Source organism: Salvelinus fontinalis, chromosome 35 (assembly GCF_029448725.1).
Source record: "Salvelinus fontinalis isolate EN_2023a chromosome 35, ASM2944872v1, whole genome shotgun sequence".
Lineage (NCBI taxonomy): Eukaryota > Metazoa > Chordata > Actinopteri > Salmoniformes > Salmonidae > Salvelinus > Salvelinus fontinalis.
In genome coordinates this window covers 33,050,209-33,064,461 of record NC_074699.1, presented here as the reverse complement: position 1 = coordinate 33,064,461, position 14,253 = coordinate 33,050,209, and the positions used below count along the sequence as shown (strand labels likewise).

The window sequence follows — 14,253 nt, the reverse complement described above, 5'->3', positions numbered from 1 at the left end:
CCTCGGTCTCTCTCTCTCCCACACAGGGCCTGTGTGAGCCTCTGTTCCACTGGTCACAGAGGGAGGCTAAGCCACAGGTGTGGCTGGTGAAAGACCTCTGGCAGCTGGGTGTGAGAGAAAGAGAGAAGAGAGAGAGGGAAAGAGAGAAGGAGAGAGAGAGGGGAAGCCTACCTGCGTGCATGTGCCTGCCTACGTGAGTATGCATCCGTGTGTGTGTGTGTGTGTGTCTGTGTCTGTGTGTGTGTGTGTGTGTGTGTGTGTGTGTGTGTGTGTGTGTGTGTGTGTGTGTGTGTGTGTGTGTGTGTGTGTGTGTGTGTGTGTGTGTGTGTGTGTGTGTGTGTGTGTGTGTGTGTGTGTGTGTGTGTGTGTGTGTGTGTGTGTGTGTCTGTGTGTGTCTGTGTGTGTCTGTGTGTGTCTGTGTGTGTCTGTGTGTCTGTGTGTGTGTGCGTGTGCGTTTGTGTGCGTAGGTGTACACCCCTGACTTTTCTATCCCAAAATTCCCAAATGTCCCCACTTCTCTGTCACACCCTTTCAATATGCATATATCCATATTATTATGTTTCATTTAACCTTTAGGGACATATTGAGACCTAGGTCTCTTTTGCAAATGCGCACCGTATTTACAACAACACATTATACTCAAACTATATACTGTAAATACACATTAAAATACAGTCATGGGAAGCACAAATAAAACATCACAAATCACAGAGAATAAAAGACATTCCTCCACAATAAGTCAGCGTGGCACCAGAACATCAAGATGAAATGTATTTTGAATTTTGTTCCAGCAATACGGTGCATTAACACTAAAAGCAGATTTACCCAGCTCTGTGGAGACCCTAGGAACCTCAAGAGTTAACCAATCCCATGAACGGGTTAGGCAACTCGGGTGTCTATACTTCAAAAGTAAAGTTAGATAAGACGGAAGTTTATGACGTTGGGCCTTGTAAACAAAAAGGGAGTAATGTAGAGACCTACGGGTCTTTAGCGAAGTCCAGCCAACCTTTTGATACAGGATGCAGTGATGAGTATTAAAACCTTCACCTGTAACAAAACAAAGGCCACTACGGTAGATGCTATCCAAAGGTTTAAGTGTAGTAGCAGCTGCATAAACAAGAACAGATAAAAAGGTTGACTGAATGATCTGCTTCCTACTGCTTAGAGAAAGGCACCATCTGTTTCTGTAGAAAAAGTCTACTTTAAATCTTAGCTTCTTAACCAGCTCATCTATGTTTTTAAAATTTCAAAGACATAAGTATTTATATGCGGGAACACGTTTGATTGGAGAACCATCTAATGAGTGAACATGTAGGTCATCTGAAACATTCTGAGAGAGTTTCAAAACAGCCTGTATTTAGTGTTCTCCATGTCAAGTTTTAAATCAGCAAGGGATTCCTGCATAGCTCTAAAAGCTGAATGTAGTTTAGACACAGCCAGATCAACAGTCAGATCAACAGTCAGATCAACAGCCAGATCAACAGTCAGATCAACAGTCAGATCAACAGTCAGATCAACAGCCAGATCAACAGCCAGATCAACAGCCAGATCAACAGTCAGATTAATAGCCAGATCAACAGCCAGATCAACAGTCAGATCAACAGCCAGATCAACAGTCAGATCAACAGTCAGATTAATAGCCAGATCAACAGCCAGATCAACAGCCAGATCAACAGCCAGATCAACAGCCAGATCAAGTCAGGTAGATCAACAGTCAGATCAACAGGCAGATCAACAGGCAGATCAACAGGCAGATCAAGGCAGGCAGTAGCAGACGTAATACTATCATCTGCATATAGATGAAGTTCACCATTTTTAACAGATTGACCAATGGTGTGTATATACAGTAAATAGTGAAGAGAGCAGGTCCCAAAATCAACCCCTGTGGTACACCTTCACGTACTTCAAGAAATTCAGACTTAACCCCATCAATCACAACAGCCTGAGTTCTGTCACTAAGATAATCATGAAACCATGAACAGGCGACAGAGCTCAGGCCTACTGAGGACAACTTAGAAAATAGCATGATCAACAGTATCAAAAGTGTTTGACGGGTCCACAAACAAAGCAGCACATTTCATTGTAGTGTGTAAAGCATTGACAAGATCATTAACTACCAAAGTGGTTGCTGTAATAGTGCTCTGTCCAGGCCTGAACCCTGATTGGTTAACATTCAAAATTCATTTCTCAGACAAAAAAGAGAAAAGTTGTACATTTACCAAGGATTCAATAATCTTATCTATAAAAGGAAGCCTTGAAATGGGGTGATAATAAGTAAGATCACTACTATCCCCGTCCTTATGGAGTGGCAGCACAAGAGCTGATTTCAATAGTTTTGGAATATTTCCTGATAACAATGTTAAATAAAAAATGGTGGTTATTGAGCCAACAATGATGGGCGCTGCACACTTAAACAGACCAGGATCCAATTGTTTGGCCTCTTTGGATTTCTTGTTGTCTATTGCATCCATGTGTGTGTCTGTGTGTGTCCATGCGTGCAGGTGTGTGTGTGTGTGTGTGTGTCAGGGCCGTGGTCACTAAGAGGTTAGGCACCAGATTCAGGGTCTAATTGTATGAGCAGATGAGTGAGAGGGCTGGGAACTAGGAGAGAGCCTTAGCAGACACACCTGTCCTCACGACACTGGTGGCTCTCATTGTTCTGACTTACTACCCACGCAACGGCTCCACATGTTACACTCACATACAGACACAAATGAAATGCAGGACCTAGAAGACAGACAGGTCTTTTAGAAACCAGACAATTACAAGTGCTGTAAAGGGGCCCTACATTGTGCTATTGGGAAAAGTGAATCAACACTAGAGAGGAGACTCAAAGTTATTCTAATCTCCATGGGTCATTCCCTTTACTTCATACAGACAACATGTAAATACAAATACCAGCATGTTATACAAACAAATCATAAAACAGACTTCAAACTCTATTTTGGTCTCCTGTAGAAGCCTAAAGCAGCGTGTCCAACATCACAGTCAACTGGCAGATTCAGGTTTCAGTGTGCTCCATCTGTATTCACACACTAGCTTACTACATGTTAACTAGCAAGCCTTGTTGTGTGCCAAATGGCACCCTATTTTATCAAGTGCACTACTTTTGACCAGAGTCCCATTTGGGATGCATCCCTTATCCTAAAAAAGGCCTCACCACTCAGTGGCAGATCCCAACAGATCTCTGTTATCACCTGGCCCTCAACAGCCTGTTGTGTGTGTGTGTGTGTGTGTGTGTGTGTGTGTGTGTGTGTGTGTGTGTGTGTGTGTGTGTGTGTGTGTGTGTGTGTGTGTGTGTGTGTGTGTGTGTGTGCGTGCGTGCGTGCGTGCGTGCGTGCGTGCGTGCGTGCGTGCGTGCGTGCGTGCGTGCGTGCGTGCGTGTGTATTAGACACCACTACAACCCACTACTATAATCACTATATATATCAACCTTAGGGCTTTAGAGCGTTGATCCTCGTAAAGAGAGGTGACATTCAATTCAGCTGGCTCCAAATAGACACATATCCAGGCAGACGAACATCCTCCAACTGTCCCATAGCTATGTACTACACACATCTACAATAATAGCCACACACCTGTATAGGCTGGAATACCCAGGAACAAGAGCTTTGAGATGTGACCATGTGTGTGTCCCAAACGGTACCGTTTCCCCTATATAGTGCACTACTTAGTAGAGTAAATTATATCGTGCACTACTTAGTAGTGTAAACTACATAGGGAACGGAGTGTCATTTGGAAGAGAGGCACACCCACATATAGTTGACAAGGTGCAGACTATATACTGACCATCAATTTGAAAAAACAAAGAAAGTGAGACACTCTACGGGTGAATCTTGTCTTTGCTTCATTTCTCACATCCTTGTCTCCTTTTCAAAATGCAGTGGAGGAGAAGATCTGACCCACTGGGCAAAAACTGGTTGAATCAACGTTATTTCTACATCATTTCAACCCAAAATTGCAATGTGATGACATTGAATCAACCTGATTGGATTTGTAAAAAGTCATGAATGTGGGGAATTTCATCATTTTTTCAAACAACTTTTAACCTAAATATACTGACAGTAAATTTTCACATTGAATTCACGTTAGTTGACAACTCAAACAAATGTAAATCAAAAGTAGACGTTGAACTGACATCTGTGCCCAGTGCGGAGGTTCCTCCCCTCACGCCTTCTCCTCCAACATGCTTTGAGAAGGAGGTGAGGACTTCAGATATAAAGAATGAAGGAAAATACAACTGAGATGCACCCTTCATCACTCCCAATCATTTATAACAGAACCAACGTTCTGGAACCCGGGGCCTTCTTCACGGTTCAACAAGCAACCTTCACAGAAAATATCACAGAAGTGAAGGTTTGATCACACTTTACATTAGGTTTACGACTCCACAGTGGGTGGCCTCATCATCCCTACCCACCATTTCAGAAACACTGTGCCATATCAAATTGAATCAAACGTATATTTAAATGCCACCATGTGAATGGTACAGTACCTGTGCAGTGGAGTAGAGCAGAGAGAGAGCTAGCCCAGTCTCCCAGAGCCGGAACAGGAGTGGTTTCATCTTAGCTCCGCGGTTAAACGTGCTGTTATGTGTTGGTGAGGTGCAGCCTGGGATAGGGAGGACATGTTTATTAGGAATCAGATTATTATGGCCAGTCTAATACCTACACAATACAGTGATGTTGCAAAAACAGTGTCAAGACGGGGGAGAGGAAGGCAAAAACACAGAAGGTGCACCGCTCTTCCCATCAAATCAAAATATTATTATGGCCAGTCTAATACCTACACAATACAGTGATGTTGCAAAAACGTGTGAGAAAATACAGGAATAGGCTATCAACTGTCACCGATGATAAAGTTAGATTGTATAAATTAGCCTAAATAGAAGGAATCAGATTGAGATTGAATGTATAGCCTATAAAAAATAGAGATATTGGCATATGTGCGTCTGTAAACTACTATGAATGACACTAGGTAGGTAGTTTCTTTGGGTATCAGGGTTCAATATTGCATGAATGTGATTATAACGATGTACTGAAAAGCTGATTGATAACTGACCCATGTAACAGCACAACAGCTACATGGATGGAGAAGCACTTCCCTCCGCTGGAAATAGCATTGGCCAATTATTGATTTCTAGCAAATTCATTCTACTTGTCAGATAGGCTCCCGCTTTCTCGAAAGTTCATTCTAGACAGTGAAGGATGCTCCCGCAGGGTAAGGGAAGCTCTGATGGTACAGTTCAGCGATGTCTACGGCAGTAGAGTAGGCAATTCACGTGTCTATAAAACGTATTTAAAATAATAACGATATTGACAACAGCGACAGAGAATGTCTACCGTGTAAAAAAAGATGACGCGGCGCATTTCTAAATGTAAATGGTGTTCTGTAAACATAAAATGCCAGAACAACAACAATATTTAGGCTGAAATAATCAACTTGCACTTGGTAAAACTGATTCTGTGGCGCGATAGAGACCATTCACAGACACCAAATATTTCACAGACATTTGGACAGAATGACAGTACGATGGCACAAATATATAATGTTACCTTCTTTCGGAAGAATGCGCTGCGCTCATGAACAGATCAACACATCCCACTGATTCCTCAAACCTGATTTCCACCCGCCACGACACTCCCCGATTTCAGAACCGCAACCAAAACTCGCAGTCAAATATTATGTATCAAATCGATAAACAACTAATTCGCACACAACAACTAAATATTCCGTTGTGCTGTGGCCTACTACGGAGTCACAATAAAAGTCTGAATTCTCTCCCTCTTTCTCTCGCTCTAAACGTAGCGCGACTGGGCAGTAGCGATATGGAGCTCACATAACGAAGGGACAAAGTGAAGGGACAAAGTTAGAACGCTGCGCAGCTGATTGCCGCCCGTCCCATCGCCAATATGGATTTGAGAATCGGCTACAGGAGAAAAGGGGTACGTGATTATGCCAAATGTGTTCGAGCTTCACGTTTATTCAGTAGATTTCAACATCGTTATCATCATCATGATGATCATAATATTCATCTTCGTCACATTAATAAAACTATAATAACAACAACCATCCTCCTCACCACCATCATTCAGATCATTATCCTAATAATCATCATGATCATCATACTCATGATTTTCACCATCCTCATCATAAACAATCATCATGCAGTCATCATCATCTCATGTATTACAAGGTGCAAACAGTAAAGAATGAAGATAATGGCAATATTATCACTACACCAGTTTCTAACAGTATGTACTGTAACCAGTTCCATATGTCATTTTGTTTGCATACACCCAGCCACATTTTCATTCTGAAACTGATATGACGTTTCAAGACCTCCCTAATAAACTTGTGTGTCACTGTCACACTGTGATTTTGGGCCTTTAATCAACCCAGATAGGCAAACTCCAGCACAGTTTTGTCTACGTTAAAATGACACCCTATCTCCTATATAGAACACCACTTCTGACCAGAGCCCTATGAGTCTGGGCTAAAAGTAGTAGGGAATAAGGTAACATTTTGGACTCATGTTATGCTGTTGCTGTCACCGCTGCTCACTCGCCTGGCCCTAATACAGGCACTGTAGAGAAGTGGTGTATTACAGCTATCACTCAACATGCCCTTTGGAGTGGCAGATCAAAGTGCCTATTACAACATACCGGGGGGGTTCTCCTTCATTATGAGGTGAGGAATAGATGTTGGCAAAGCATAGGGGAGATACAGGGGGAGATAGGGCAGTGAAAGGTGGAGGGAGAGATGAGAGAGTGAGGGCAGTGAGAGGGGAGGGAGAGACGAGAGAGAGAGGGGGAGGGAGAGACGAGAGAGAGAGGGCAGTGAGAGGGGAGGGAGAGATGAGAGAGTGAGGGCAGTGAGAGGTGGAGGGAGAGATGAGAGAGTGAGAGGTGGTAGGGAGAGACGAGAGAGTGAGGGCAGTGAGAGGGGGAGGGAGAGATGAGAGAGTGAGAGGTGGTAGGGAGAGACGAGAGAGTGAGGGCAGTGAGAGGGGGAGGGAGAGATGAGAGAGTGAGAGGTGGTAGGGAGAGACGAGAGAGTGAGGGCAGTGAGAGGGGGAGGGAGAGATGAGAGAGTGAGGGCAGTGAGAGGGGAGGGAGAGACGAGAGAGAGAGGGTAGTGAGAGGGGGAGGGAGAGACGAGAGAGAGTGCAGTGAGAGGGGGAGGGAGAGACGAGAGAGAGAGAGGGCAGTGAGAGGGGAGGGAGAGATGAGAGAGAGGGCTTTGACATGGATAAACTGGGATATTACAAACTCAATTGACTTTCAACCAATGATCCTATTGTCTTTGTAACTCTGGCGTGCTTACCTGTAAACTCACAGATAGGATAGATAGGGGGTCGATGGATGGACCGACGGACGGACAAATGGATCAATGGATAGGTAGGTGGATGGACAGACGGATGGATCAAATGGATTGGTAGGTGGATGGATGAATGGATGATTCCACCCCCTGCCAAACCCAATTGAATGCCTGGGTACAGTACAGTACAGGTGCCCCTTTAGTATTGACCCTATGCATCATAGTCAGGAGGTAGTCAGCTTGCCAGTAATTGAGGGGTCAGGAATAAAGGCTGAGACAGAATCGGGGGCTTTTGACTGAACTAGGACATTACAAACCCTCTGTTCCTATACTGTTTTGGGCTTACCACAGTTTTTGTAGTATGCTTTTCTAGTTTTTGTGCGAGTCATTCTACTAAGATCTCAGCCGGTGGGGACAATCTGAAACACACTTTCTCCTTTACACTCGATTGCTGCAAGGCTATTTTCTGGAAATTTGTCTCCCTCTGCTGTTTGATCAACCAAATGACCCAGAATTTTCCCGCTGTCAAATTATTGTCAAGTGGGACTGTGACTGTTCTCATCCTGTCACAATCTCATAGAAATGATAATGAATGCATAGGTACTATTTAATTGTTTATTGAGTACCGTGGTGTAAGATGTCCAGCAGTGTTTGGAGCTCGAGGCCAGACACACAGTGGGCACACAATATGTAATGATCAAACACATTTTACCGATCTCTTGTCCATTATTAGAACGATCAACTAATATTGTTTAGAATCGTTATGTTGTGCTTGGTATATGATTAGCTGCGCCACAAAGTTACCACATCAAACTCACCCCAACCCTCATGCTCCTACAGAGCACCACCCGAATACCAGACTTTTATTAAACAGGCATGACAGAATTGAAGTGATATAATCAAATAATGAAAAACAAAGATACTATAAAAGTAAAAATAGTGATATAAATTCTTATTTGGGTTAGTTTATGCAGTTGTAAAATTAGCTAGGTCCATGTTTTCTACAAAAGATAGGAAAAGTTCCCAGATATCATACAATTGAATTGCAGATCATTTTAAGGAATAGTGTATTTTCTCTAGCTTGAGATGACCATGACTTCCTTTATCCAATGGCTGACAGTGGTTAGAGCGTTGGACTAGTAACCGGAAGGTTGCAAGATCAAATCCCCGAGCTGACAAGATACAAATCTGTCGTTCTGCTTCTGAACAAGGCAGTTAAACCCACTGTTTCTAGGCCGTCATTGAAAATAAGAATTTGTTCTTAAGTGACTTGCCGAGTTAAATAAAGGTCAAATAAAATAAATATACCTGTCCAGAGGGGCATCCTGTGGTGCCACTCCCAATAATACAACAAATCAGTGGCCCATTGGTGCAGTTAAAGATGAGGGAGATTATACCTTTTTTTATGAACATGGCCTTATTTCTATTACAGCATATTGGATGACTCTCATTCATATTCCATTCACCCAGTTCAATGTAACATCGATAGGTTTAGGCTACTACATGATACTCTTATTTTCCCTATACCCATCATGAGGTTGCTACAACCTAGAACCTAGCCTGAATCAAAGTTTCCAGGTCGATAGTATTTTGAGTAATCTAGGTGACAGACAGCGACACATTCAATACTGACTTTCACACTCTTGCCTGCATCTAGCTGATCTAGGGTGTAAGCATTTGTCTAACAGTTGCAAACGAGAGTTTCTATTGGACAAATTCAGATATGTTTATCCGGTTTCGTCCCGTTTGCTTCCGTTTAAGAATCGTTTTTCAAAATAATTGGTGCAATGAATACAGCCCTGATTACACGCAAACACAGTTCACTTTCATAGTAGCCACATACAAACAACTCATTGTATATATATAATTCCAAATAAATAATTCCTTCTCGCATCTATCTATGCGCTCTCCTCTCACTTTTTCCCTTCCCTTGTGGACTTTACATCAGCTGTCTGTGACCAGGCAAAAAAAACTCCCGCTAACCGCTACACACACCCTACATCCATGCCATGTCATAGTCAACATAGCCCGCTCCGCTACAATCATGCAGTACAGTGTACAGTCAGCAGCAAGCAGTTTAGCCGTTACACCCCGGTGCAGTACAGTGTACAGTTTAGCCATTACTCCCCGGTGCAGTACAGTGTACAGTTTAGCCGTTACTCCCCGGTGCAGTACAGTGTACAGTTTAGCCGTTACTCCCCGGTGCAGTACAGTGTACAGTTTAACCGTTACACCCAGGTGCAGTACAGTGTACAGTTTAGCCATTACTCCCCGGTGCAGTACAGTGTACAGTTTAGCAGTTACACCCCGGTGCAGTACAGTGTACAGTTTAGCCGTTACTCCCCGGTGCAGTACAGTGTACAGTTTACCCATTACACCCCGGTGCAGTACAGTGTACAGTCTACCCGTTACACCCAGGTGCAGTACAGTGTACAGTTTAGCCGTTACACCCTGGTGCAGTACAGTGTACAGTTTACCCGTTACACCCCGGTGCAGTACAGTGTACAGTCTACCCGTTACACCCAGGTGCAGTACAGTGTACAGTTTAGCCGTTACACCCCATGCAGTACAGTGTACAGTTTAGCCGTTACTCCCCATGCAGTACAGTGTACAGTTTAGCCGTTACACCCTGGTGCAGTACAGTGTACATTTTAGCCGTTACACCCAATGCAGTACAGTGTACATTTTAGCCGTTACACCCCATGCAGTACAGTGTACAGTTTAGCCGTTACACCCTGGTGCAGTACAGTGTACAGTTTAGCAGTTACACCCCGGTGCAGTACAGTGTACAGTTTAGTCGTTACACCCCATGTAGTACAGTGTACAGTTTAGCAGTTACACCCCGGTGCAGTACAGTGTACAGTTTAGTCGTTACACCCCATGTAGTACAGTGTACAGTCAGCAGCAAGCAGTTTATCCGTTACACCCCGCTGGCAGTAATAAAACCAAAAGCTTTCGTTGACTTGGAAGAGTTCCAGTGTTGCATAGCCATAGCCAACTAGCTAACATAGCATCCCTCTCTGTTTGAGCCGGGTGTTTGAGTAGGCTAAACTAGCTAGCTAAGTAAGTGAAAAAAATATACTCTCTCTCTCTCTCTCTTGCTTCTCTTTAATTTTGGAAGAAAGACATTTTTTCAAAACTGTTCAAATATAGTCTCTCTCTCTCTTTGAGTCAACTATTCAACACATTTTATGCACTGCAGTGATAGCTAGCTGTAGCTTATGCTTACAGTACTAGATTAATTATCTGATCATTTGATTGGGTGGACCTCCTTCGGGAAGTTGTCATAACTACTGTGTAAGTCTATGGAACGGGGTGAGAACCATGAGCCTACTAGCTTTTGTATTGAAGTCAATGTACCCAGAGGAGGACAGAAGCTAGCGGTCTGCTGGCGATACCATGGTGCTACCCTACAGAGTGCTGCTGAGGATTCTGTAGACCTTCATTGCAAAACAGTGTGTTTTAATGAATTATTTGGTGACGTGAATAAATATTTAGTATAGTCTATTCAAAAAATAATAACTTTTTTAATATATTTTTATGAAATTCACTGTGGAGGATGGTCCTCTCCTTCCTCTTCTGAGGAGTCTCCACTGCAACAAAGGCAGAAGGTTCTATAGGCCTCTCCAGTACCTTGGAAAACATCTCAGAAATGGACTTACAGAAATCAATACATTTCGTGTATGTCCAAAGCATGTGAAATACGGTAGCAGGAGCCTTCTTTAATACATAGGTCACAAGTGGGATCTATTTCTGGTCTCAACTTGGATCATTTTGCCTTTGACCAATGCAGCTGAAGGACTATTTTAAATTGTATTACAGCATGTCTCTGACATATAGATGAAGAATGTATCTCTGAAGCATACTCTGCCAAATTTCATCGGAAATTCCTAAATCCTCTTCCACTGGTCTGTCTGTTTAACAGGGGCTCACATGCTTTCGGGAGGAGTACCTTAAAATCCCTTCTGTAAGAAGTATAATTTCAGCACCCGTCCTGATGCTCACTAGAAGATGGCGGAGTCCATTGAGCGCATGGACCGCTCCATGAGCTCCGTTGAGATGATGACTGTTCTTCCTAGTCTGTGATTGTGGCTACTTCCTCCTTTATTAGTTATAGCTTATACAGTGCTTTTTTCCAACTCATGATTGTGAAATTATTGCATGTTTCATTGTCACATGTTCCATGATGCGAATGCTACAGTAACTATACAACTGGGCTTGTGTATCATCAGATCCAAGACAGACCCAAAATCTACCTGTCCGTCCATAGCATCAACATCGTAGTTGAGGGGCCATGGCTGGTGGATATATTGAGAGAAAGTGGCAGAGAAGCAACCAAGGTCATAGTGTACTGCAGATTTGTTGAGTCCAAGGGAACCTACACCCTTTTAGAGGCACTGAAATGTTGTGTTATGCAGCATGCAGTACATCCACTGTCGTAACTATAAATGATGCAATTGGAAAATTCCTTCATGTAAAAAAAGACATGTAGGAATGTATGTAATATTACTTGTCTTTGATGTCTGCAGGACCATTAAACGGGTCACAGAAGTTTACTTCCGCCTTCGGGAAGCACTGGAACCTTATGCCTGGAGAAACTCAGTGCATAGACACCAGAGTGGTGTAGATGTTTCACAGCCAGACAGACCCAGAGACCTAGGAGCACATTCTGTCAGACTTCCCTTCAGGCAATGGCCACATCAGGTGTGTGGTGGCCACAGTGGCATTCGGCATGGGCATCCAGGTGGACGACATCAGACGGGTGGTGAATTTGGGGGCTTCCAGTGACTTCCTTTCCTACTGGCAGGAAGTTGGGAGGGACCACAAGGAAGGATGTTTTCCCTAGGTGAGGAAGGTGGTCCTGTCCTTTGGTCTTAACAACAAGGACAAGGGCACGACTCAGTGCCACAACAAGAGTGTTCGCCTTCTGTTCAACACGGCGGCTCGAGTGTTCCCCAGCGCATCAATCTGGGTGCCAAGGGGCCCTATCCAGTCACTTCCGCCTGACATTGGCTCAGATTACTTTACCACGACGAGGTTTGTCATTTATTCCAACGCTGGGCATTACATGGGGCTGCAAGACACAACTACGCACAGAGATAAGTTCCAACCACGGACAATTGAAACTGGCTGCATTTTTTGAAGATGACGAAACTGATCTGTCTGACAGGCATCGTTTCATGCCCAAATCCGTCTGGGAACCTCGGTCCAACAAACTACCTCCTGTCATCCTGTGCCTGATTCAAATCGGATAAAGATTCCATATCCAGACTGCCTGTCGTTGACAAAGAAACACCACACTCAGGCTGGTTAAAGGGTTATACTTTGCACAAATTGAAAGCAGCATTTTAGAAACAAGTTTACCACCTGCATGTCTGCTGTTAGAGGTGTTCAATGGTTACACCATAAAGGAGATAAACACTCCAAATAGACATAATGGGGAAACCCCTGGGACAGTGAAGACAGACAAGAAGGAATGTCAAGCATCATTTGTTTTCCTTTTCAACAGTGTAACCCTTTCTTCCTGACCTATAAGCATCTGCTGAAGAATGTGCTGCATGTACTGCCTCCAGCATTGAGGTCTCGAACCACCATCTCCTCTGAGTTCAAGTGTTATTGTCACATGCACAACAGTGAAATGCATAAGAATAGAACCAACTGTCTCAATTTCAGTTTAGATTTTTTTCTTGGTCCTGTGCAGACTTTGTAAATCAAACAAATACATGTGTGAACACCAAAATATGTTTTTTTTGTTTCAACTTATGTTAGAATAAATAGTAAATGATTTATAAACTGTATGTCATTCATTACCTGAGAGGAATAAGAAATACTGAAGATCATATTGTGTTAATCATAACCCTATGCACCAGAGAGACATTAACCTCAAAACACAGCCAAGTGGTTCTCCCTTGGCCCGTTCTTTGGCCTGTTTGTAGGTTCTTAGCATGTTCCCCAATTTACATCTGAACTTCTCAGTTCTTCTCAGGGTAACCGTGATCCGCAACGAGCCCCTCCATCTTCTTGCATTTGGAGGGACCCTGAGAGCCAGCATGTTGAGTCAAGTGAGTTTGAGAACTGGAGGGACGCATGAGAGCCAAGAGTCAGGAGAGTTTGGGACACAGAGGCAGCTTGTCCAGCATTCTTATCTAACCAGTGACAAATGACAGTAATCAGATGGGACATAGTTCATGTATTTATATTGTACAAGTGCTTGATTATTTACTGCATGAAGCACTTTCAGTGTTTACAACATTGAGACCTTTTGGAAATAGGCCCCTACCTTACAAGACATGTTGTGTGAAGTTTGCTCTGCTGAACTTGATATCTTCACATTTGCTGTGCCTGAGCTACAATACTGAAGAATTGAATATTGCGTGTTACACTGAAATTATTATATCAGCCTTTTGTATTGAAAACACTGAAACTGACATTCTAAGCCCGCCAGCCCCTACAGTTTGTGTACTATTTTAAACATCTTTGTAATAAAATATATATTTTGTGACAATCCTGTGTTGTGTTATTCCATTACCAGCATCCAGGTGTGGTCTCCATTGATCCTGCCCTATCATAAAACCTGTGGTTGTTACAATGTTCTATTCATATTTTTGCATATGTTACAACAGAGAGAAAGAGGCAAAGCGAGAGGGTTTACTCCGCCCAAAATCTATGAACAAAGCGCCCTTCTCAAATGGAACAATAATCTGCGCCGATCGGCCATGTTGTCAACATGAAGGCAGCATGGTGCATCTTCCAGAAAAATACAACATATTCTTTCCATAAAATATACGTTTGCATTTTCAAACTAGTTTTCATTGGGAAGGCACGTAAGCATTTTTATCAAAACGAATCACTTTTGCATGTGAAAACACAGAATCCTACTCATAATTATGTCACTTTTTTAAGACAACTTCACCGTGGGATTTGAACGGGGC

The 14,253-nt window shown here is 43.1% G+C and overlaps 1 protein-coding gene across 4 annotated transcripts in view; it reads right to left on the bottom strand.

The window, feature by feature from the left end:
* adamtsl3 (ADAMTS-like 3) overlaps window positions 1–5,912 on the bottom strand; it is a 250,200-nt gene extending 244,288 nt beyond the window's left edge. For 2 of the 4 annotated variants that reach the window (XM_055900038.1, XM_055900040.1), the window contains exons 1-2: window positions 5,063–5,333; window positions 4,497–4,612 (exon numbers count right to left, since the gene is read on the bottom strand). In XM_055900038.1, coding sequence (XP_055756013.1) covers window positions 4,497–4,612; window positions 5,063–5,066 — 120 coding nt within the window. In that variant the 5' untranslated portion in view covers window positions 5,067–5,333. Of the gene's footprint in view, window positions 1–4,496; window positions 4,613–5,062; window positions 5,524–5,556 lie in introns of those variants that run through there. The other 2 variants (XM_055900039.1, XM_055900041.1) reach the window with 2 other exon arrangements.
* Between the last annotated feature and the right edge of the window lie 8,341 nt (window positions 5,913–14,253).